This window comes from Xiphophorus couchianus, chromosome 4 (assembly GCF_001444195.1).
Source record: "Xiphophorus couchianus chromosome 4, X_couchianus-1.0, whole genome shotgun sequence".
NCBI classification, from domain to species: domain Eukaryota; kingdom Metazoa; phylum Chordata; class Actinopteri; order Cyprinodontiformes; family Poeciliidae; genus Xiphophorus; species Xiphophorus couchianus.
The window spans coordinates 18,382,656-18,406,738 of NC_040231.1; the positions used below are offsets into that span (position 1 = coordinate 18,382,656).

At 39.5% G+C, this 24,083-nt stretch overlaps 1 protein-coding gene and 1 long non-coding RNA gene across 2 annotated transcripts; one reads left to right on the plus strand and one right to left on the minus strand.

Annotated features, from left to right (window-relative positions):
• Positions 1 to 1,266: 1,266 nt before the first annotated feature.
• On the plus strand, positions 1,267 to 22,209 carry trim66 (tripartite motif containing 66). The gene is made up of 18 exons (XM_028014715.1): positions 1,267 to 1,373; positions 4,618 to 4,853; positions 5,494 to 5,707; positions 8,336 to 8,465; positions 8,807 to 8,923; positions 9,069 to 9,183; positions 9,458 to 9,595; positions 10,522 to 10,639; positions 10,742 to 11,490; positions 14,570 to 14,779; positions 16,802 to 16,922; positions 17,011 to 17,092; positions 17,203 to 17,377; positions 18,220 to 19,094; positions 19,196 to 19,316; positions 19,429 to 19,503; positions 20,406 to 20,558; positions 20,668 to 22,209. The coding sequence occupies exons 2-18, from the start codon at positions 4,845 to 4,847 to the stop codon at positions 20,902 to 20,904; spliced, it is 3,639 nt and encodes a 1,212-aa protein (XP_027870516.1). The 5' UTR covers positions 1,267 to 1,373; positions 4,618 to 4,844; the 3' UTR covers positions 20,905 to 22,209.
• Positions 14,703 to 17,133, minus strand: LOC114143030 (uncharacterized). Its single transcript, XR_003595144.1, has 3 exons — positions 16,995 to 17,133; positions 16,721 to 16,905; positions 14,703 to 14,839 (listed from the first exon to the last, which is right to left on the minus strand). It is a non-coding gene; the product is annotated as an uncharacterized LOC114143030 (long non-coding RNA).
• Positions 22,210 to 24,083: the final 1,874 nt, after the last annotated feature.

Below are 24,083 nucleotides of genomic sequence, written 5' to 3' on the forward strand. Positions count from 1 at the left end.
TCATTCAGTATATTCAGGTAGTCAGCTGATCTCATTCTTTGGGCACACAATGTTGCTGAAACTAGACCTGACCAACTGCAGCAACCCCAGATCATAGCACTGCCCCCACAGGCTTGTACAGTAGGCACTAGGCATGATGGGTACATCACTTCACCTGCCTCTCTTATTACCCTGATGCGCCCATCACTCTGGAACAGGGTAAATCTGGACTCATCAGACCACATGACCCTCTTCCATTCCTCCAGAGTCCAATCTTTATGCTCCCTAGCAAACTGAAGCCTTTTTTTCTGGTTAGCCTTACTGATTAGAGGTTTTCTTACGGCTACACAGCTGTTCAATCCCAACCCCTTGAGTTCCCTTCGCATTGTGTGTGTGGAAATACTTTTGCGTTCACAATTAAACATACTCCTGAGTTCTGCTGCTGTTTTTCTTCGATTTGATTTGACCAAACGTTTAAGTAATCGCCGATCACGATCATTCAGGATTTTTTTCCGACCACATTTCTTCCTGGAAGACGATGGTTCCCCACCATCCTTCCAGTTTTTAATGATGCGTTGGACAGTTCTTAACCCAATTCTAGTAGTTTCTGCAATCTCCTTAGATGTTTTCTCTGCTTGATGCATGCCAATGATTTGACCCTTCTTAAACAGACTAACGTCTTTTCCACGACCACAGGATGTGTTTTTTGCCATGGTTGTTTAAGAAATGAGGAGTTACTCATTGCATCAGCTGGGGTTAAATAACTTGTTGCCAGCTGAAAGATAATCGCCTATGCAGTACTCATCCAATAGGAGGCTTGTACCTATTTGCTTAGTTAAATCCAGGTGGCCAGTGTTTTTTTTGGCCAGGCAGTGTATCTTTCTGCAAGTTATTGCAGTATTAATATCATTCTGGGAAAGGGATATAGAAAATATATAAAGCATATTCAGCTGCCACCTCCTAAATATAAAAGATTGAACATACAGAAAATGTTTAAAAGATACTTCTAAGTGGTTGATTTTACTTTTTCTTTTTTTTTTTTGACTGGTTGAAAAATCTTGGCATTTGTCAGATAGAAGAAAATACAGCATAATTCATAAGTTAAAAAGTTCCATTATATTTTTTTATATTAATATATAGACCAGCCATTTCCCCACCGCTGTCGTGCTGTTATAACGAAAGCGACCATAAAAAGCCATGTAAAGTTTTCACAGAGAAACAAAGTCTTGTTGCCAGGTGCCACGGCACACTTTCAGCTTTGAGAAACGTCAGAAGTATTGCAACGAGAAAATCTCACGATTAACTGCGAGACTTTGAATCTCCAAAATTTTGTCCGGACCAAAGAGCGACATCCGATCAAGGGGGGATGGCCACCCAGAGATGCTCGGGTCAAGGTAAAAACTAAACCCCTGATTTATCCCGACTTTTAGGCTGCTGCACATTTAATAGGGCGATCGTCAGACTGGCTGAGTTTTGTCGGCGGGCAGTCTCGTTTGTTCTGGACCGAAAACATCACTCTGACAGCCTCAGACGCGCAGATTCACTCCTGTTTAGGCTGGGAGGATGTTTTGCAGGCGCACAAGTGCAAATAAGCGTTGACGGAGACGGCGCTGTTTTTGCACGGAGTTTTTTGTTTTGCGGACTGAGCCGCTGTGTTCTGGATGGCACCACGATGCCATGATAGGGGCGTAATCTCCTGCGCACTTTCTAAAAAATAATATCACGCTCAGTGATGCGCTGGAGGTGAGGCTGCTGATGCAGAGGCAGGCTGAGGATGCGGGGGTAGACACACTGCATGCGATTTGCATGCCTGTCAGGCTTCTTGTTTTAATCGAAGGCGCTCTAATAAAGTGCTGTCAGAGTGACACATGCATGAGGAGACGGAACAGGTTGGCAAATGTGTATGATGACGGGAACATGACTGGAAATCCCAGATTCCCAAAGCTCTGCCGAGTGAATAACATGTCACAGAACTACAACGATGTATTCATTTCTAACGCCGATTTTCTCGTCTGAACATAAAATATGCACACAGATTGGAGGGATGATATAAAATGCTTTTTGGCTGGGTTTTTTTTTTTGGTGTGTTTTACTAATCCAAAGATCTCCTTAAATGGCTTTGCATGAAAAGTCATTGTCATCATGCTTGGATGCATTTTTTCAGTGTTTAAAATGAATCCAGATGCCAATGTGATGATAAAGCAACCTTGATCATGGAACAAGTTGGGGTACCAAGAAGAGTCTATTTTTATATCCCAAATGCACACAAAACCTGCAGAGTTTCTACGTTTAGTCTTTTTATGAGACATGAAAGGTTTAATATTAAAATCCTGACCAGTGTTAATTATTTTTATTTTAAATTAATATAAAGATCATCCTCAGATTCGCTACAGTGACATCAACGTTGAATCTAATTTTATTTATGTAGTTGTCACATTGTCACTGTGAATCCCCTAAGAACACTTAAATTAGCTCCAGGATTTTTTTTTTTTTGCACTGTGTTATGAAGGTGTGCAAATGGAAATAAGAGCATGATCTCAGTTTATACACAGCAGACTGACAGCCCACAGCAACAGGTGGGGCTGGGGGAGCTTGATACAAGAGAAAACAGAACTATTTCTTACAGTCGCTTATTATTAGACCAACTTTTAGCTGCAACCATGAATTTTTTAAACAGGACTTGGTGTGGTCTGAAGGTGCAGAAAACTCACTAAGGGCAATGGATGGATCATGAATTTTAGAGAGTCACTGATCAGGCATTTCCTTTTGATTTCCATTCAGTTTTTGTTGAAATCTGATTTACTTATTCTGATTTTGACCAATTTAGATTTTTACTAGTGTTTCTTTCTAAGGACTGTAACAACTAAATAATGCCATTAATGAAAAGATTTGTCCCTAGTCTTTATCTGATTTATAGTATTTGTGTATAAATACATCAGAGTACATATTGTTTGTTGATGATCTTATAGAAAGAAAACCTGGCAGGAATTATACTTAAACAAATTTAATAAAAAGTGAAGAGAAAAAACCAACAACTTTTTTTTCATCTTAGCTTGCTGATCAAAACTTTTCAAGGAAAAACCATCCATTTCTGATTTCTAGCTGATTGATCCGTCCATCTCTGCTGGCTGTAACATTTGGTTGTTGCCAAACTTGAAAACGTTTTTCTTTCTGAGGTCGACCTTAGTCATGTCCTTGCCTGTAGTGATGGATGTGCACTCAGCTACAACAACAGCTTCAGTCTCAACATTCATTAAGCCTAATTTTAATCCTTTATGATAATAATGATATAACTTAATGAGGCTTTTTCATAACCTAGAGGTATTTTTCTGGCCTGGTGAAAACTAAACACAGTAATATTTCTGAAGCATTTCATTGTCAGTTCTTTTGTTTTCTAACAACCCAATTCTAACAACTTGTCTATACTATTTTATAAGAAACTGATGCTCCTATTTTTCTGTAAATTTCTTAGCTTACTACAAAGCAAATTAGTTGAGGAAAAAAATCTTAAGGCTGCACTGAAGGTTCAGTCTTAATACCTTAATGCTATGCCCTGTGTGACCTTATCACCTCTGTGTTAATAGATGTTACAAAGAAGTAGCTTGCATGGGACAGATTGCTGCTCAGCTTTCTATTATTGTGCCATCTCTTGAGATGATGTGCATATATCTGGTGCCTGCTTAGCAGATCACAAAGCGGAGGGCAAGTTTCAGTGTGAAAGATAAATGCTGTGAAGGTGCGGAGAAGGAGCTTGCCTGGGTTAAACACGATACAGAGCGAAGCAGGGTGAGCTGCAATGCACTAATTGTGCTTAAAATTGGGTCTTTTGGTGCACAATGGGGAATGGGATTTCTCCGAGCTCCCCACTGAAACATCCAAGGATAAGAAAGTTGTCAGATTTGTAGGTCAGGCTGCTAAGGCTCGTCATTAGGCAGACCCACTCTTAAGGTCCGTGTGGCTATATTTGATGTTGGTTATCGAGTTTTAATTGTTCTCACACTTACAGCCTTCTTCCCCTTTTCAACTGTCACATCATCAAACAGCATTCTGAGTAGGGTTTTATAAATATCACCGTTGATGAATCTGCATCTCACTTTGAGTCAACACAAACTTTTTTTCACCTCTTAAAGCATGTTCTGTTTATTCAAAGTGCAGGGTGTTGCTAAATCTTAATTGATTTTTACAATGTTAGAGGGAGCTGCATGAGTGTATCGTAGTCCCAGCTGGGGCTTATCCAGGCTTGACCCGGTTTCAGTGTTCTGCATCGGTGTGTAGTTCCTCTGGGACACGTCCCCTCCTCATCGCGATGAAGGTGGGAGAAGGCCACTGCTTACCCACACTGACCCGGCACAGCTCAGGGCTAACGTCACCTCCTGAAAGAACCTGCACCGCGTTACAAATTCTCCCCTCTGCCTCATTGTAGGTCACTTGGTCTTTCTCCTTCCTCCATTTTGGAAATGGCTTCTGGGTATATTATGTCCTACAAAAAAAATAATTATGTTATCTCCCTAATTCCCAATTATTATGCACAGGCTTATTTAAGAAAAAGGATTAGGTTTTCCCCCTGTCTTTTTCGGCATCAGCAGCAGCAGCAGAGCTGAAAGAATCTGAACGTGACACTCGTCTGCTCCTCTGCAGAAAGGGGTCCTACACTTGGATGAACCGGGGGAGGAGAGAGCGCTGCGAGGCTGTCATGTAAGCTGTCTCCTCTGGGGGCCTCCTCTCGGTTCGCGCTGCTTCCTGCCTCAGGTAGAAGCCTCAGTGGCAGCAGTGTTTCTGCTGCCGGTAGCTTCAGGGCTGCTCTCTCTCTTCTCTCTGCTCCCTCCAGCTGAGCAGGCAAAACATCCTCTGCTCCAAGAACGAAAATGGAGAAGGTAAGAGACGTCTCTCTGGCATTGATTCCATTAAATATTGAACTTTTTGTTTTTTTCTGACACGGCAGAAGCTTGTTTTAGTTTGTGCAGCAGTTTCTGAATTTGCACTTGGGGGTTTATGGGGGGGTTTCTGTGTAAAGTTGAGGAATTGACAGGGTTTTTCTTTGCTCTTTTCTCACCTCACAAGTCGTTTTAGATGGTAGGAAAACTCCTAATATATTTTTGGTTGAGATTAGATGCAGTTCAAATGCTGATTTTCGTTTCTAAGCTGCAGTTTTTGATTATTTCCAAAGGGAAATATCATACCTGAAATAAAGGACACTTGAGATTAAAACAAGTTTGGAATATTTTAAAGGTGAGACACTTCAAATCCATTCAGTATTTTAGTATCTAACATCTATAAAGGGTGTTATGTTGAAAATTAAATCAGTATAATAATATTTTTTATTAAAAAAATATTATTTTTAATACTAGTTTTTTAAATGCAAAATCACATATAACAGCTCGTTGAAGTTCAATTTAACGGGTAGCAGCAAGAATATATTTTCTCGTATTGCAGCCATATGCTCTCATCACCCAGTGTTGGGTTAATAAATGTGTTTATTTTAGACCTGGTAGATTCTTTTTTTCTTACTTTCAGATCTGCTCAGAGTGCACAGAGCCAACACTTGCACAGAGTCTCTGTACGCTGTGCAACAAGTGGCTGTGCTACCAGTGCACCAACGTGCACCAGCACCAGAGAGCCTCCTCCCAGTATGCTGATTCGTTCCAGCAGCAGCAGCAAAGGCCCAGTGCTGCACAGTGTCCTGACTTGCACCAGAGAAACTCCAGCACACTGCCTCCTACTGGACAAGGTGGATACTTAGTTGCTGTGCCCCTACATTTGCTGTTATTGTGCTCTGTTCGCTGTGTTTAATGTTTCAGCCTGAGTCTTTTGCACTGAATAATGTATGATGATGCCGACGGTTGCAGATCGTTCCTGGAGATCTGTGCGCTTTGTTGTACCTATCTTTAACGCATGGCCCAGATTCTGGGGGACTGGGATGATTTCATCTTTGCTAATTTTAGTGTCTCGCTATTTAAAGCCCGTCAAGTGTGCCCCCAGTGTGCCGCTTCGGTGCCAGCTTCATTTGCAGGTCGACATCTAATCATAACGAACACGTCCTCTCGGCTTCTTAATTGTGACAAGAGAGTGTTTCTCTTTGGTTTGTGTATTTGTGAGAAAAGACGTGTGAATGTGCTGACAGACAGGATGTGGTCAGTCAGATCAGGCTGATGCACCCGAGGTGATGCTCAGCTCTCTGCCACAGAGATCTGTGATGATCTGCAGGCTCCGGGGAGCAGGAGGAGGGTGGGGTGGGGGGTGGAGGGGGGGGGGGGATGTATGGATGAGGTGAGCTGGCCAGCAGAGAGCAGCAGGGCTTTGGTTTTACAGCCTTTGAGTTATTGTTAGGCACAGGTTCTGTGGGCCAAACGTTTATTTGCTGGCTTGTTTAAACGTGTGTCAGACGTATTTTGGCATATTTCATATTTGATGGAACTTCAAAGGCCCTGCGCCGACACTTTGTTTATTTACCTCCTCTGTCGCTCAACACAAGACCTAGTTTAACCTCAACTTCCTTTTGCTTCAACCTATTTACCACATCTGTATTATTGTTTCTGTATCATAGTGCAGATGCAGCCCAGCTTTAACATAACAAGTACTTTTAACTTGATTCAGATTAAGTTGATAGCTACTGAAGGGCCCAGCTGTAGCACCATGTAGCAGTTTATTATATTGTCCATGTCATTTTTAGACAATTGTGCTGTTTAATATACAACACATGGTGTAATCTACTGCCTTTCTAGCCCAAAGAAATAATCTCAGTTTTTTTCTGCAGGAGTGCTACCTGACCACAAAATATTTTTTCATGTATTTTCAAATGTTGATTTTTTTAATTTAAAAAAATCAATCCAAATCAACTTGTTTCTATGGGTTATATGTAAATACTCCCATTGATAATTCATGAATTTTTCTTTTGTTTAGCTGTCCACAACTGAGCCTGATTAATGCCTAACTTAAAAAAATAGGAATCATATTAATAAAACCTGTTTGACAGAGTAAAGTGCACAAGTAGGCAAGTGAGAGTCATTATTCTCAAATAAGAAAACATAGAATGGTGAGAAACATCCCCTCCATTGACCAGGACAAAATTACCCAAATAGGTGCAACCATGAATTCTGCTCTGTAGTAAAATATGAAGGAGTATCTCTGACCATCAGTTACACAGCAGGAAAAATGATCCGAAGAACACCAGGAAGTCCAGCTCTGAATGGCACAAAGCAAAATCCTTTTGAGAGGCCCAGTCAAAGTCTGAACTTAGATCCAATCAAGGTGAAGCCGTACATGCTCAGAAATGTTCAATCGGATGCTGTTAAAGCAATTATGCAAAGAGCATTCCTCCACAGCAATGTTAAGGAGACATTGTCAGCTATCTTAAACACTTGATGGCAGTTGTTGCAACAGAGGCTAGAAGAACCAGCTGTAGATTTAGGGAGCAATTACTTTTCCTAATAGGGCAAAGTTAATTTGAATTGCCTTTTTTTAGACATTTATCAGTAAAACAATAATTAGAAATCAGTTTTCTGCATTTACATAGATTGACTATGATATTAAAGTATTTTTGATGACTGAAACAGGGGTGTCTAAGGTAGCCTGCAGGGAGTTTGAGAAATAATTTTGTGTGGCAAATTCCCTCAGTTAAATCCCACCAGCAGAGGTGTGTGACACAGATAATTTTAGGCTTTACTGTATAATCTTGCTGTTTTATAAGCAGTAGTTTAAAGAACAGAACAAAACAGGAAGTTGCACATTGCTATAGATTTTTTCCCCACGGTTTATAAAATGTGATGCTTTTATTTTCTCTTTAATTGTGATGATCATAGATTGCAACTCACATTGTCTTGTTTCTGGCATTTTAACAAGCAGAGAATCTAAAAGAAAATGCATAAATTCTTGCTTCCTACAATGATTCAGGTGATGTCTCTGCAGACCTTCAGCTTCTGTTAACTATCAGCCAGGACTGTAATGATGAGGATGGTGGTGTGCTTTTGACATCTTTATCAATAAGTGAACTTCTGTCTCCATTCTGAGGCGTTTTCTGCCATCAGAGTTTCTGGCTGGCAGCAGGAATGCCTCACATAGCTTAATTCATCAGCCTATTCCCCATCCTATGAGCATAAAGGGATTTTTCTAAAGAAAATATGACATTTTCTGGATCTTAATATAAGAGGAATTTAGTATTAACCTTTGCACTTTTCTGCCTTTTTCAAGTCGACACCACTTTGAAACAATGAATGTTTTTCTCATTCTAATGAATTTCTAAGCAGCTTTCACAACGATGCAGCGTGCTGTGCTGCTCTGTCTCTAGCTGTGTTGTGCTTGTTGACTGTTTCTGATTTTGATGTGTCGTCCCTTTCCCCTCCCTCTCCATGCATTTCAGGCCCCGGTTCGTATCCTTGCTCTCTCCTCATGTGCCACACTCACCGACAGGAGCCCTTGGAACTTTTTTGTGAGTCATGTGACCTTTTGTGCTGCAGCAGCTGTCACCTGTCCTCCCACAAAAACCACAGGTTAGTCCTCAACCATGTAGCACAAGGGCACTGCAGAGAGAGAGGGGAGCGGGACTCAAAGGGGGCTAACCACAGGTTAAACACTTCCTCTGAGCTGAAGAGCTCGTTAACTGCCCTGTCATTTTTATCTCAGGCATCTGCATACACTACCCTTGGCGTTCGGACGCTCATTAGCTATTCATACCTGTTTGTTTTCTGTGACATTAAACTGCATTTGCTGTCTGCAAGGTCACATGCATAATAAGCCATCCTCAGGGAAAATGCATGAAATTCTGGTTTTATTTTGGCCCTGCTGAGGAATAAATTAGAGAACCTTCTGTGTGCTGTGTGCATGTGATTAGGGTGGTGCAGATTGGCAAGGCCCTGCAGGATCAGCAGTGGCTGTTCGAAAACCTGATGATGCAAGTGGAAGAGAGGCGGTCTTCAGTGGAAAACAGTGCAAAACAAATAGAAGACAGGTTAGTTTCAACCCACACGGTTTTAATTAGCAGACAGTCAAAGAGCATGAATATTGTTGTAATAACAAATGAAATATTGCTTGAAAGGTAAATTTTTTGTGCATTGTAAAAGTAATGAAACCCCTATTTCTGTCTCTGATTGCAGACTGCATGGAGTAAAGATCGCACACAGGAAGGCAGAGAACCAGATTAAAATGGCAAAGATGATTATGATGAACGAGCTTAACAAACGAGCCAACCTATTAATAGAGCAACTGGAGGTAATTACTTTCTCTTTCTTTCCCTCTTATCGTTCAGATAGCTGTGAGTGTTCATGCATAGAATCCATAGCAGCCTTGATTTAATCAGCCCCCAAAACAGATCCAACAGGAGCCCATTAGAACCCGCCGGTGTTCCCAAAACCGATATCTTGGGCTTCTAAAAGCAAAAGCATCTGTTGATTATACAGTAGACTACACTGCTGGCACAACAAAGCTGTCTTCCAGTAAATACTCATAACTTTTGTGCCTGTTTCCTTTCATTTTATTTGTGCAGAAGATTACGGAGGAGTTCCAGCAGCGTCTGGAGGACCAGCTGCAGGGGGCAATAGAGATCTGTGGCCAGCTGGACCACATTCAGAAGTTCATCACAACCCATCACTGCAGAGGTCCCGTGCTCTTCAGCAGGGCTCTGGTGAGACAATAAGCAGATGTCCTGAGTACCAATGTAACACACACACACACACACACACACACACACACAAACACATGTGGAATATTAAAATGTGCAAACAAAACAACAAGAAAGGGAAGAAGAAACTCCTCTGCCACGTCTTTATTAGAAGTAAAGCAATCATTATGCCGGTGTCAGTAATGGCAGATCACCCTGTGGGAACATTTGTAGTTCATAGTGTCCTTTGGGTGTATGAAGAGTATGCATGACATTAAGCTTAAGGAAAGTTGACTAAGTTCAGCAAAAGGGCCAGAAACTCCAAATAGCATTTGTTAGCTGGAGCAACAAGTTTGAAGGATGGAGATGTTACCATTATTCTAGCATGTCTAAAAATAGACCAGATGCTGTTTATTCACACTTGCTGTACATATATTTACATATACATTCTGTTCTGCATTTTGAATCCTTGCAAGGACTGCTCTAAGCTGCTTTTTATATTTTTATATTGACAGCATGTCATATTTTATTCTTATTTTATCTTGTCTACAATTGCTACTCAGTGGTGGATGTTGTGTGTCTTGTCTCTATGCTGCTGTAACTGCGAAATAATTTCCCTGCTGGGATGAATAAAGTAATTCTATTCTATTCTATTCTAAAAATATCACAATATTAACAATAAATAAGTTGGACCTGTCCAGGGTGTTTCCTGCCTCTTATTCAGTGACTTCTGGAGACATGCAACAGCCCCCCCACAAGATTAAGCGGGTATAAACAATAGATGGATGGATGAAATAAACAAGTTCGCTGACTCATCAATGTGTGTGATGAATCTATGCATGCATGAGTTCCCCTTTTGAACTAAATTAAATAGACTTTTAATCATCTTCTGAGAAGCATGTGTATGTTCAGTTGTTTTTATAGAAATCGTGTTTGTGTTTGTCCTTCAGATTTCTCTTCAGATGCAGCAGCTGCTGGAATCGTCTCTCCACACAAACTCCTGGAGTCCTGTCAAGATCAAGTTTAACTGGGATGCCAGTTACTGGACAAAGCAGATTTCCTCTTTCGGTAAACCCTGCTGTATATAGGCAGTGAAGAATCTGTACTAAAATGTTAAAGCTTTTCAAAAAAGATAGAATTTAATGTCGAAATAACTTGCTTTTTTTTCAGGTCAGCTAACTGTCGATGGGGGAAATTGCACTTATCCTTCGGGATTGGCCTGTTCCAGTATTTTGAGGCCCCAACCCGTCGCCTGCTTGACTCTGCCCGCCATGTTTCACCGAGGCCGAGAGCCAGGCTGCGGCTACCAGACCTGCTGCGAGCCTCAGATATGTTGCCTGCATGGCATGCCCCCTCAGCAGGAGTTGGCCACTCTGGACAAAAGCCAGATGGAGAGCACTCTGTTTAACTCCAGCTGTACTCAGCCTGCTCATTTCTCTGCTTCACTGCACCAGAGTCAGCAGCTCCAGAGGTTTTGGGAGACGGAGAGCTCCCTTCAGTGTCCTCCTCCTACATCTCCTCTCCCAGGACCCATCCAGCTCGGCTGCAGCCAAGGATCCGCATCCCAAGATCCTCAGTCTTTAACGTACGTCTCCTGTCACCAACGTCAGAAGGAAATCGCTCCAGACAGCCAGACTCACCTCAGTGCCGACCGTGGTGCTCTGGGTCAGTGTAAGGCGAAGTTGTCTACGAGCCCGGCTCTGCAGCAAGAGATCAGCCACAATGTGAGGGACAAAGATGAGGAGAGGTGTAGGGGGGAGACTTGTGGACAGTCGGCAGAAGATGAAAGCAGAGAGCTGGATGAGGATCTGGAGGCAGACAGAAGGGAGCAGAGTCTAGTCCAGCTTCAGGCGTGTTTAGCTGCTGACCAGCAGAGGACCAGACCAGCTCTCAACCTCAGAATGCATAGAAATGGCAAGGTGAGAGACTTTATTATATTAGACCTTACTGACAAGAATTTACAATAATGTAAATATATGCACTTGCTTTACAGTGTGTGAACTACACAGCAGTTTAAGCAAATTAAGAGTAAAAGTCAAACTAAAGTGACAACAAGGGTTAACACAGTTGTTTAAATGTAACTATTTGGAGTTAAATATTTTTTCCTTGGTCAGTAAGTCACACAAAGTAATCAGTAACCACAAACATCACTGCAATTAAAAAGTACAGAATTATTGTGAATTTAAAGAAAACAGGTACACAGTTTTCAAACTTTGTTTTTTTCTTTACAAATAATAGTTTGACCATGTTTATGTGCATGCAGTCCCCTTTGTTCCAATAACGGTAAAAATACTGCTCAAAAAAACAAAGGGAACACTTTAAGTGTGAAACACCTGTTTAAGTGTTCCCTTTATTTTTTTGAGCAGTGTATAATGTCTCCTAAAGGTAATAGCAGATTATCTTTAGGAGACATCTAATCTGTAAGTAGAGTCGACCTGCAGAAACACAAATATTCTGTGGCCGCTGAGGTTTGATACAGAATGTTATTGAATGGGCAGCGACTTTAAGACACCCTATTCCTATTGCCTGTATGTAGGGCATACAGGCAATAGGAATTGTCTGTATGCAATTACTGTACGCCCTACAGGCAATTCTAATAGAAATCATTATATTTCTATTAGAAAAAAACATTAGAACTAATGTATCAAACTCCACTTCACAGTTTTGCAGTACTTTGTGTTGGTCTATGACATGCAATCCAAAAATAATAAGGGGATATTTTTGGTTGCCTGACAAATGAGGAAATGTTCAAGAGATTAGAGGATTTTTGCAAAGCACCATGACAACCAGCAAGTCAGCTTTTTCATAGCCCAATAAATACGTATGGGGGAAATGAGCTCATCCAGTGCTGCGTCTTACAGCGCCAGTAGCAACATCTCAGGCCAGTAACTGTAAAATCAGTTCAAAAAGTTTTAGTTTTCATTAAATTAACTGACTGAGTAGCACTAACATGTGCAGTTTTAATTTAACTAAATAAATCTAAATATATTCTAATTATTCAAGTGGCACTGAAAACATATTTCTTTAATTAGCATATGCAAAAAAACTAAAGCTTTCTGAAAACTCACTTTTCTTTTACTTGAATCTACTTTTAAAAACACATTAAAACCAATTTTTGTGACAAAGCAAACGTGTTTCAAGAAGTGAAAACTTTCTACACTAACCTTGTACGCTTCCTGCCACTGGTGGTGCAATGCATTCTGGGATAACTTGTTGGCCAATCCTTCCTGTCACACAACATCCACATACTTCAAATGAACTAAATCAATTTTTAAAATGTTTTTTCCTCAAGGGGCTCTCAACTTGTTTAAATTGAGTGCTAATTATAAGTACTTGAAAAAGTAATTTAAAGCTATTTAATTGATTCAGTCCATTAAATTCACTATTTTAGCTTCACAATACACCCGGAGGTCTGAAGTCAAGTCATATCCACTCACCTTTAAAAAAACAAAAAAACAATTCAGTGTTACATTTTACAGTCCACAGGTTCAATACATCTTAAAATATTTACCTATTTCTGGTTGGAAATGACTTCATAACTTTATGAGGTAAAGGTGAATATGTTTTCAAGTTTGCGAAGACATCAAAGCAAAGTGTGTGGCGGGACTTTTTTGTGTGTTTTTGCACGTCTGTCTTCTCATTTTTGTTTCACACGTGGTTCTAGCTAGGCGACATAAGCTCAAAATAAATCCATTTGGGCTCAGTCTCAGATCACAACATGGTAAGCCACACAAAGCCGTTGAGACGCACTTTTCGAAAGTCACCACTGATCGGTCAAGTCAAGCTCATTTCCTGTAAAAGCAGAGTTGTTCAGCGGCTATGCAGACAACCAAAGAAAGAAATTAGAGGCAACAAAGCACAATAAAGAAAGCATTGCTATCAATATTTAAAGGCAGCAAGAGAATTTGTTAAATATTGAAAAAAGTTTAAATGAAGTTGTGCTGAATATGAGGCAGCTTTCAGCTTCAGATATCAGTAGTTTATGACCAAAGCTCTCAGTTTAAATCAGAGGACTAACTTGTGAAAGTTGACAGCTTGCTATTAACAGATGGCACACCATAAAGCTGCTCTTGCTTTTCATGAAGAAATTATGAAAAAACAAAGAGCTGCTCTGACAATTAAAATAACGCATTCCTAAAATTGCAGTAGTGCACTCATCATCATCAACCTCATGCTTAATGCCAGAAGTGTTAGCAGCCGCATAATCACCTCTCTCTCTGAGATAGATGGTTATGAGCACAAAGACACATGTTATTTTTACGTTTTTCAACTCACTGCGTCTGAAATGATATAAAACCACTTGGGCTCACTCATTTATGTACTTAACCTATCAGTAATGAGCCACTGTGGGAATAGTGGGAGCTGCCAGTTTGATTTTAGCCCCGGTTTGTACAAAGATGATTTCCTGCTCCCCAGCTTCCAAAGAGAGGGATTAGAGTCTTTTTTTTCTCCACAGTCTAAATCCTGCATCCTGCTCCCAGGGGGTGGAGATCAGGTAAGTGTTTTAATCGCATGATACTTGGGAGCGTGTGCACCGTTTTTAGTCTGGCCTGAATATGTATGATGGTAAAAAAAAAAAGGGAAGAAAAACTGGTGCTAAACTATTCGCCGGCTTTCCTCCTCGTACTTTCTGAGACACAGCTGAGGGGTTTAAGGAAATCTGTGCATTTGTTAAACTGAAATGTAAAACAGAGGGGTAATAAGTGCTCAGCAGGTCTAGTTTAATCAAAGAGCAGCACTAAACCTGCTGCTGAATTTACATTTGATAATTGGTGTGGTAGCCAAACCTTTCATTCCCTGTATTATAACACTAATTCATGCAGTGTGTTTGTAAAGACTGAGTTTTTTTGGCTCCCCAAATAGATTCTCAGCTGTGTTTTATTCATTTGTGCACAACACACATCCCACTCCTTTTCCTTTCAGCTGCTAATGGTGTGAACAGGTGCGTCTCTGTATTTGATTTAACTTGAAATTCTATTCTCTCACCGTTTCCAACAGAGGTCCACATCCCTGGAGGTGTCCGCCAGAGCCCACGAGCGGGCATCTGATGTGCAGAGCAGCAGGCTCAGCCCCAGTTTGGTGTGTACAACGAGGAAGCGTCGCTCCCGGAGCATCCCAACCGAGCTGGTGGCCCCGCCCTCCAGCCCTTACACTGAAAGGCCTGCTGCAGGATGCACAAACAGCCAGGAGGCAGGAGCAGCGAAGAAGGTGACCCCTGCATGAGGATCTTTCAGTTTCGTCTTTAACTTTTGCAGAGAAGCAGTCCTCCTGCACAGTTAGTCAGCAATTTATAAATCATTAACGTAGTACAAGCTTAGTTTCCCATCACACCTCAACATGTATAGACTATGTATGTACAGTGTATTCTATCATGGAATCACTCTTCCCTTTTTAACATAATAAGCAACAAATATTATAGCAGCAACGATACAACACAAGAAGTGACTGCATGATAAATGTGCAGAGCCTGCTTATCGTTCTGTGGAAGACCTTATTCAGCCTAAGATTATGAAGCTCAGGTTTGTGGCCTGGTGAGTAATATGAACTCCAGTTCACACTGACCTAAAGTTAGTGAGAAAGATGAGAGAACTGTTAAACAGAGTCTCAATTCCTGTTTCTTAAGAAAGCAAAAAAAAAAAAATCGTATTTGAGTTTTATTCAGTCAAAACCTCACACAGAGAGTGCATAGGATCGATTAGATTAGATTACAAATGACCTCTATTGGAAGAAGGATGAATTTGACAAAGACAATTAAAACTTTATTGGCGTCCACATAAGGCTTATAATTCTAATAATGTATGCAATTATTTAAAAATAGTGTACACATTGATCAGTAGGAAATAACTTAGTTGTTATTCATTTATTAAGGTCTGAGTTTATACCTTGAGGAAAGGTGAGAGTTGAAGTGTGTGAGTTGAACTCCAGATTGATTTCTATTTTTGTTGTTTCTAAAATGAGTAACTTCTGGAAAGATGTTGACGCATCTCTTAATGCTACTGTTGAAGTTCATATTTATATGTTGCAAAGAGGGTACTTACTTGACATTTTTCTACTCTTTTTTAAAAATATTTTACTGTAGTGTACAGATTTTTCACACTTTCTTTTGCTTACTTATAAGGTATGGCCAGATTTTTCAGTGATTTAGTTTTATTTTGAGTCAGATCAAGCATCACTCCACTTGGTTAAGAAATAGCACTGTACAAGATTAATTTTAGCTTGGAATCAGATCTGTATTAAGAAGAAATAAATGATCTGCTGACATCAACTTGTCCCAAGGCTACAAACTGCTGCAAACAAACTGCTGATGCTTCGTTCTTGTTTCGCTTCTCTTGCTAAAACATATTTCTTCTTGCATACATGCTGAAAGCATGGCCTATTATGAGTCTGAGCAAACAGGAAATGTAAAGCTGTCTACAAACAGGAGCAAACGTGGAACCTCTGGTCACATTTCTGGTTGTTATTCTGTTTTTGCAGCATATGCGATTTTGACTTCAGTTTAAAATGTTTGCCTCTGAATGAAGCTGGTACTAAGTGTACTAAAATGGTGAGAGCACAATAAACGACTCAGACTAGACTGCAGAGCATGTCATCTGCTGGAGGAAGCAATGTATTGTAGGAAGCTCTTGGATGACAGCTGTGGTGTATGCTTCGCGTTTGAAACATTTGATTTAATGAGTGTACTGGAACTTTGTCTCATCTATGTTTAGGAATCAAAACTTAACTAAGTTCTATTGACCTAAAAATGACAGAAAAAAACAAAAAACTTAGATGTTATCATTGACTGGGTCCTGAACTTTAACTACCACATAAAGTATATAAATAAATATGTCTATTGTCACCTTCAAGACATTGCCAGAATAAAGGGGTTCTTATTAAAACAGAATACAGAAAAAACTACAGCTGCTGCTCATCCAGAATGATGCTTCTAGAGTCCTGACCAACATCAGGAAAACATATCATATCACCCTAGTCCTTAAATGACTGCATGAGATGCTGCTTTGATTCTCTATTTGTTAGTTTTTCTGGAAAACACTGTGAATTATTTTATATATGAATGGTGCTCTATGTAGGTAAACATGCCTTGCTCTGTTGTCGACCATAAAAAAGGATTAATCCAGACGACTTAGAATCTATTGTCATGTTACTTACATTTAGAAAGCAGGTGAAAAGCAGTTTTTCAGTCAGAGAAGCTTGTAACTCAGTGTAAGAATCTCCTTGTTTTGTTTTCAGTCTGACATGATAGATCTAAAACAAAGGAGAGCTTCAGATGGAGGACTTTGTGTCGTCAACGAAACCGACTCGATCCAATCCAAAGGATTGTCTCCTTCACCTCCCTATAAGACAGAACCAGGTGCTGAATTTACATCTGTTACTTTCATGAAGTTTAAATGAATTATTTAATATGGAAAAACTGAATGCCTACCGCCTACTCTCTTCAGATCACCCAACTGCTTTTGTATACGAAGAGGTTGAATACAGAGCCAAGGAGAAGCACAGGCTACCACGAAACAGCATCACAAGGTGAGTAGTGTCTTCAGTCAAAAATGACTTCAGATTTCCAGCACGTTTCATGGCAACAAAGTTTTTCTTTTTTCTTTTTTAAATCATCCATCCTCTGCTTCCCTGTGAAGTAATGGAGAAGCTCTGAAAGATTCGGGGAGATCCAGGGTTCCAGTGGTTTGCTTAGAGCGTCTCAAAATCCTCGTGTCACAGCTCCCCCCACATGGACGAAGACAAAGTGACCCTTTGCCTGCCAGTGAGACAGAGAAGAGTGAAGGCCTTCCCCAGCACAGCACATGGCACACAGTAATGCAACACGTTTGACAAACTTCTTTTCATCCCAAACGGTTACAAATTCATATTTTTAAAATCACATCAAAATACAACTTCCGATCACAAATGTTTGCATGACTTTTGTGATATTCTGTAAAAAAATTCACTGTATAGGAGAGATGATGCATCTCTCACAGATGCAGCACAAAAAGTGAGGTTTCACATTGAATGCTAAAAAAAAGTTGGACCTGTGGACTTATTTTTCATTTAGGGGGCGATAAGTTTTTTATGGCAATGATTTGAATCTAAAGAACAATGTGCAACTTAAAAAACAAATCAGAGAAGTAAAATTTATTGGTTGTCATCTGTGTCTGAACAATTTACCGCTTTGACTTTTGGAGTTTCTTAATGCATTCATATTAACCTCACAAGTAATGAACACAAATCTAAGTACGACTGAAGGTAATCAAGTCATGTCCATTGGTAACTGCACCACAGATTGAGAGTTTGCAGTTATCCCAATACCAATAACTTACCAAACTTACCCAAACCTGTTGATATATTTGTTGTTGTTAGTTCTAGATTAGATTAAATCCAGATATTTTCAGTTTTGAACCAAATGAGGTTTGTTGTTTTTCATAATTTTCGAGCTGTTTTTGCAAACAAAGCCAAACAGCTTCTGGTAACTACAGCTCTGTTGTTCTAGTAATAGCTTTATTCATGCTTTACTTGTTCAAGTATTATACAATCTAAGCAAGTAAAAGGAATGCTCATACTTTAAATATCTGGAATAAAGTATGTATATATATATATTGACAACAATGTACGTGTGAGCTTTTAAAAATTGTAACGAAGCCTTTCTTTTTTAACAACAGGGGACAGCCAGGGGGTCTGACACCAGAAGGACCACCCGCTCACTCACAGAGCGATCCACTCGCAGCCCATCTGCTGCCTACTCTGACACCTGTGACTTTAGCCGGAGACTCAGCACCCACACAGCATCCACACAGTTTCCTACTGACTCCAAATATGTGCCAGAAAGTTACTTTGCACCCGATTTGGACACCGACTCTGATCCCAGGTCAGTTTCGGAGGACGTCATCTGTTATCCGAGTGACCCAGATCCACCGCTAAACTCTGATGGATCACTGGATTCTGATCCAAATGTAGCATCTTCTTCTGAGGCTGAGTTTGAACTTGTTGCTGCAAGGGAGTCAGCAGGTTCAGGTGAGGTGAGACAGAATGTGGATTCAGAACCGAGCCTTGAGTACGAAGCGGAGCCAGACACGGATGCAGGAGCAGGATCAGAGGACGGTCAGGGGTTGGATGTTGATACAGAATCAGGGGATGCTGAGACCGAGTCTGACAACCAGCCTGAATATGATCCCAGTTTTCAGGCTGAAACCGACTCTGATGCTGTATCCGGTCAGCCTCCAGACTCTCAGGGCTCCGGGGAGTCCGATCTCGACTTGGAGTCTGAACTCGAACCGACAACTGACGACCCCCAGCCGCTACGTTCTGACCTGGAGGAGGAACCGCAGATGGGTCCTGGTCCGAGGCAGCTTTTGATCGCAAACCCTGCAGCTCAGAGGGACGAAGAGGACATTCAGACAGAGCAGGACGTGGATGAGATGGAGAGTGAGGACTTCTGTGCAGTCTGCCTGATTGGAGGGGAGCTGCTGTGCTGTGATCGCTGTCCAAAGGTCTTCCACTTATCATGCCATGTGCCGCCTCTTCTGAGCTTCCCCACGTAAGCTTCTTCTTTATACACTCTACAGCTCTCACGTCCTCTTTCATTTTTATTTTGTAGCAGACTTGAGGTAATATTGACCTGTGTTTTACCTTGTTCAGAGGAGACTGGGTGTGCAGCGTCTGCAGAGATGTTTTACAGCCTGAAGTCGAATATGACTGTGAGAATGAGAGATCATCTGCAGCGTACACTGCGCACGGACTCTCTGCTTGCGATCAGAGAGTATGATTTTCTCCCAGCTACATGATTCAGATCAATAATTCACAGTTTCTGTCTTGTTTATAGATTTTTCTCTTTTAATGTCTAACACATTTCATGTTTTGTTTGGCTGCAGAAATGTGAGCGACTGGCTCTTCTGATTCTCAGCAACATCTTGAGTGCTCCTTTCCACGAGCCCGTCAGTCCACTTGTAAGTGATCATCATGTTCCTACAACCCAGCTACAATGAAGCTCATGTTATTCGTCTTTCATCATAGTGGTAGGCAGACGGATATGCCCTCAGGAGGTTACATCGGGGCTCTGGATGCACAAACATGCTTTTATTCCAGCTGTTTTTGATTCTTGGAGGTTCCCCCCTATGGATTTCTTTTTACCAAAACAAAACAGAACCAGCAACATCAAATGGAGCTGTGCTAGTTTTCTTTCTTTTTATCCTTACCAACCCCCTGCTTCCTGTGCTAAATTTCAGGAGGGATGATTTGCTTTACATTTTGGCAAGTATGTTTTAATAGACTGAAGCAGATTTCTAACACAATACAACAGATCTCAATACAAGTCAAGAAGTTGTTTCCTTTTTGGGTATACACATGCTCAAATGTTTTGCCATGTGGGCCAATTTTGTCAAGTTGGAAGTGTGAGCGTCATTAAAGTCTGATTTTTTTTTTTTTTACAAGTACCAAACAAAATAGTAAATTCATTGTAATTTTTTTTTCCTTTTCCTTAAAATAAACTAAAAATGCAACGATTTCATAAAATGGACAAACTAATTGTTCAATGGCTGTCATTTCTATTGATCAGAAAAATAAAAATTGTTTTGCATTTCCTAAATTTCCAGAATTGTGCCTAAATAAAAAAAGATATTGTGTGTTGCAACTATATTTTTTTCATTTCAAGAAAATTTTAATTTGTTGGTAAAAACATTTTGTCCACCTGTATTAATCACCTGCGATGGCGGGGCAAATTTGCGTCATCCTTCTAATGCATTTGGGGAGCCGAACAAAATTAAATGGCTCCAGCGCCGCACTTTGGCAGCCCTGTTTCACAAAGATTGAGTGTGTAGGTTGAAGTTCATAACACTGCTTTATCTTCCAGGCTCGTCATTACTACCAGATCATCAAGAGGCCAATGGATCTGTCTGTGATCAGAGCCAAGCTCAGTAAAGGGAATCCCAGGCATTACAGCTGCCCGGACCAGTTTGTTGCTGATGTCTGTCTCATGTTCCGCAACTGTGCAAAATTTAATTATGTGAGTTAAACAATTTTTAAACCATATTAAATTGATCTATAAAAACATATAAAAGTGCTAACTAAAGTTGGCATCATTCTAAAAGGCCTTCTTTTTACTCTGACCGCAGCCTGACTCCGAGGTGGCCCAAGCAGGCCACAGCCTTGAGGTGTTCTTCATGTCAAAACTGAAAGAAGTTTTCCCAGATAGAGATTTCCCGATGGCTGAGCTCGATTCTGACAGCGATGAGTATGACGAGACCTGCAGGGCCGCTAATGGCGGCTTCCTCTGGCCAGAGAGGAGGGAGCAGTGTCACAGGAAAAGGAAGAGGAGGCAGTCGCTCAAGTCGAGGAGGCATCACTTCTAACTGGATGGCGATCAGAAAGAAACTGTGCTCACGAATTTTTATTTATTTAATTTTTTTTTTTTGTAATTTGTCCATTTGGAAGTGACAGCCTGTGGAGTGACAACGGAGATTTTATTTCCTGATTCATCTTTCGATGACCAATGTTGTGGTTTGTTGTAAATTGTCAGTGCTACCATCCGATGGCAGCTGAACATATCTTCTTTAGTTATTCTTCCTGCAGGCAGCTAATCAAAGAAGCTGAATGTGTTAAAATAGTTTCGTTGGCAGAGGGTACGCAGCAGAGTGTACAGAGTTCCTCTTGTACCCATAAACATGTTCTATGTATTACTTACTGTAAGAGCTTCTTTATCATATCACCACATAACCCTCTGATGCACTGCATTGCTTATTGCTTTATTTACATGTAGATATGTAATCGGTGCACGCTTTCTGCCCTTTGCTGTATTGTACAAACAGGATGCTGTAGCTGGATGTTTTTGAAACCTTGTAATACGTGGACATTTTTTAAGTGACATGGTCCTCAGTATAAAAGAAATGTTAAAATGTTAATGCTAGCAAATTCTGTAATGTTTTTACTCATATATGTTCTACATAATATAAATGTTTGCCTGCATAGAAACACTTTTGCTGTTGCTTCCAGTTACAAAAATAATTTTGCTTCTTCTTGACATGACCTGAGTTTTAGTTTGTCACTCAAAAACAACAAAAAAAGTCTCTCATTTTATCTTTTTGATCAGAAAGAAATAAAGGGTAAAAGAGTAAGAAATATACGTTCTGTTAAAGCTACAAGGATAAGAATATTGACATAGGATTTTATGTGTTAAACAATAAAAATGAGCTTTTTCTTGAATCATAAAGACGTGAAACAGGATCCATCCATGTTCCACAAAAACGTGTGAACCTTTCCTATTTAAATACCTCAGGCTGAATAAAAAAAAATACATTATTCATAGTTCTAAAACGCCAGCATTATTTGTACAACAAATTCTGTTTATAAGGACACGGAAATTTATAACTCCTCAGATCACTCCCTGTTTACAAGTACTTCACTGTAGTGCATCTCAAACTAGACATAGCCTGTTTTTATTTATAGACTTCATAGAGAAATGTATTAAAAATAGTATTTCTTTTTGTTTTGAGGAAGGCGGACAAACTTTACTTAAAATCTATGTTTGATTTTTTTTTTTCATTATTTTTAACTGTAAAAGCTTCAACTGAACGCATACAGAATATACTAGCTTGTTGAAATATAGACCCATTACAAGTGTCATCATTTCTACAATAAATGGGATATTTGAAAACTTGTTTTACGACTCTTGCCAGTGTTGGGTAACTTCAAATAAAATATTTTTATTTTATTTGTGGGGCAACACTATCTATGAAGAGCCACAAAACAATATAGTTCCCTATCAAATATGTTTGCATATGGTTACCTTGTATATTCTCTTGTTTCTCCCAAAAATATTTTAAACATTTAAGAGAGATTAAATTTTTATGATGTATTGCTCCCATTAGACCTTGAGTTAATTAACAAGAGTGTCAGAAATTAAACCTGAGCAGCAACTGACTTCAGGATTTGTACCTGGACGAATATTTAGAAAGTAAATAAAAGCCTTAAGAAACATCCACTGTTATTGTCAACTCTGGTAAAGATATACATACAAAATAAAAAAATAAATATAAACTATATAAAAATAAATTCAAGCTTTAGCATGAAGGATAAAAATATTTTGTCATCTTTTTCCCCCCAAACATTTCAACAGTAATTGGCAGCTTAAGCAACTTTTATAAAATGAATAAACCCAACATTCTCCTACAAAGAATTCAACTGAATTAAATTATTGAAGCATTTTTAGAAAAATCAAAATGTCTAGAAACATTATTTGATAAACACATTTACTAAATTCCTGCATTATAATCATGGTATCATCCAGAAACCAATTTTTCTCGCTGTTCTTCAAATTGTGACGTAAATGAGAACACGATGCCGATCTCCAGCAGTCAGTAGGTGAAGTGTGTTATAAAACCTGGAAATGTTAGCAGCCTACCACAGACTCTGGGAGGACAAACAAGCATACACAGAGGCTGTTGCAATTTAGGTAAGACTTTTTGAACTGTGGGAAAGAAACTGGAGTACCTGGAGAGATGAGGTAAAAAAATGAAATTAAATTATGGTATTTTCTTTAATGCACAAGAGTCTTATGAAGTTAGCAACTGTTTGGAACTTTAAAAAAAAAAAGTACCTTCTTAAAAGGTACATCTAATCTGACAGGCATCGCTTGTTGATTATGATGTGCTATGATGTGAAATACACATGTGTAATCATCATGGACAATATAAAAAAAAACCCCAAACTCTCTCTATTTAACCCTTTCATGCATGAATTATGATCCTTTGTGTCAGAATTTTTTTTTCCATTTTTTAAAATTCTTTTCTTAAGGCATAAAAAAGGTAGGAAATTTTTTTTTGTAAAAATAATTTATTTTTTATTTTTATGTGATCAATTGTAATTTTGTCCAAATACAAAGTTGTTATTTGAAAAATACATCAGTAGTATTGTTCCTTAGGGGTTATCTGTTGTCACAATATTTTTTTTACTTGCAAGAGTCGTCTACAGTAGAAGGAGGGACCGGGTCGGTTCTCATGCTTTTTTGTCTGTCGGCCATATTGTATTTAACAAAAATAATTTCTTGCATTTGCAGCTGATGGCCAGTAGTTTATGGTATATTTTATGATGCATTAGTGTCCACTTCAGTGGTCTGTGTGCATTTATAACATAAAAATCCACAGGAAGCACAAGAAAATGGCTTTTAGATAGCTGTCCACTGTAGTGACCACTATGCATGAAAGGGATATACATACAATATATGTGTATATATTGTATATATTCATATATACAATATATATATGCATATATATTGCTAAGATATTTTCACATAATAAAAAGATGAAAATTATTATGTTTGATTGAGATTGGTTTTAGATAGATTTTTATTCCTTTACATCATGGTCTTTAGTTTCAGTTTGGCCACAAAATTAATTGCTTCTTAAAGAGATAAAAGTTTTGGTCACACAGAGCATTTTACGTTAATCAGGCGCTGGAATGTTTTGTGCCAGAAAAGCTCTCAGGCAGAAAGGATTTTCAGGCAGAAACTTCTAAATGGTAATGGACTGAGCTA

Excerpts from the sequence above, each read along its gene's own strand:
- trim66 (XM_028014715.1), top strand. Across the intron at positions 14,780-16,801 it reads AGGCAGGAGCAGCGAAGAAG|TCTGACATGATAGATCTAAA; the intron begins GTGACCCCTGCA and ends TTTTGTTTTCAG. Across the intron at positions 17,093-17,202 it reads CCACGAAACAGCATCACAAG|TAATGGAGAAGCTCTGAAAG; the intron begins GTGAGTAGTGTC and ends TTCCCTGTGAAG.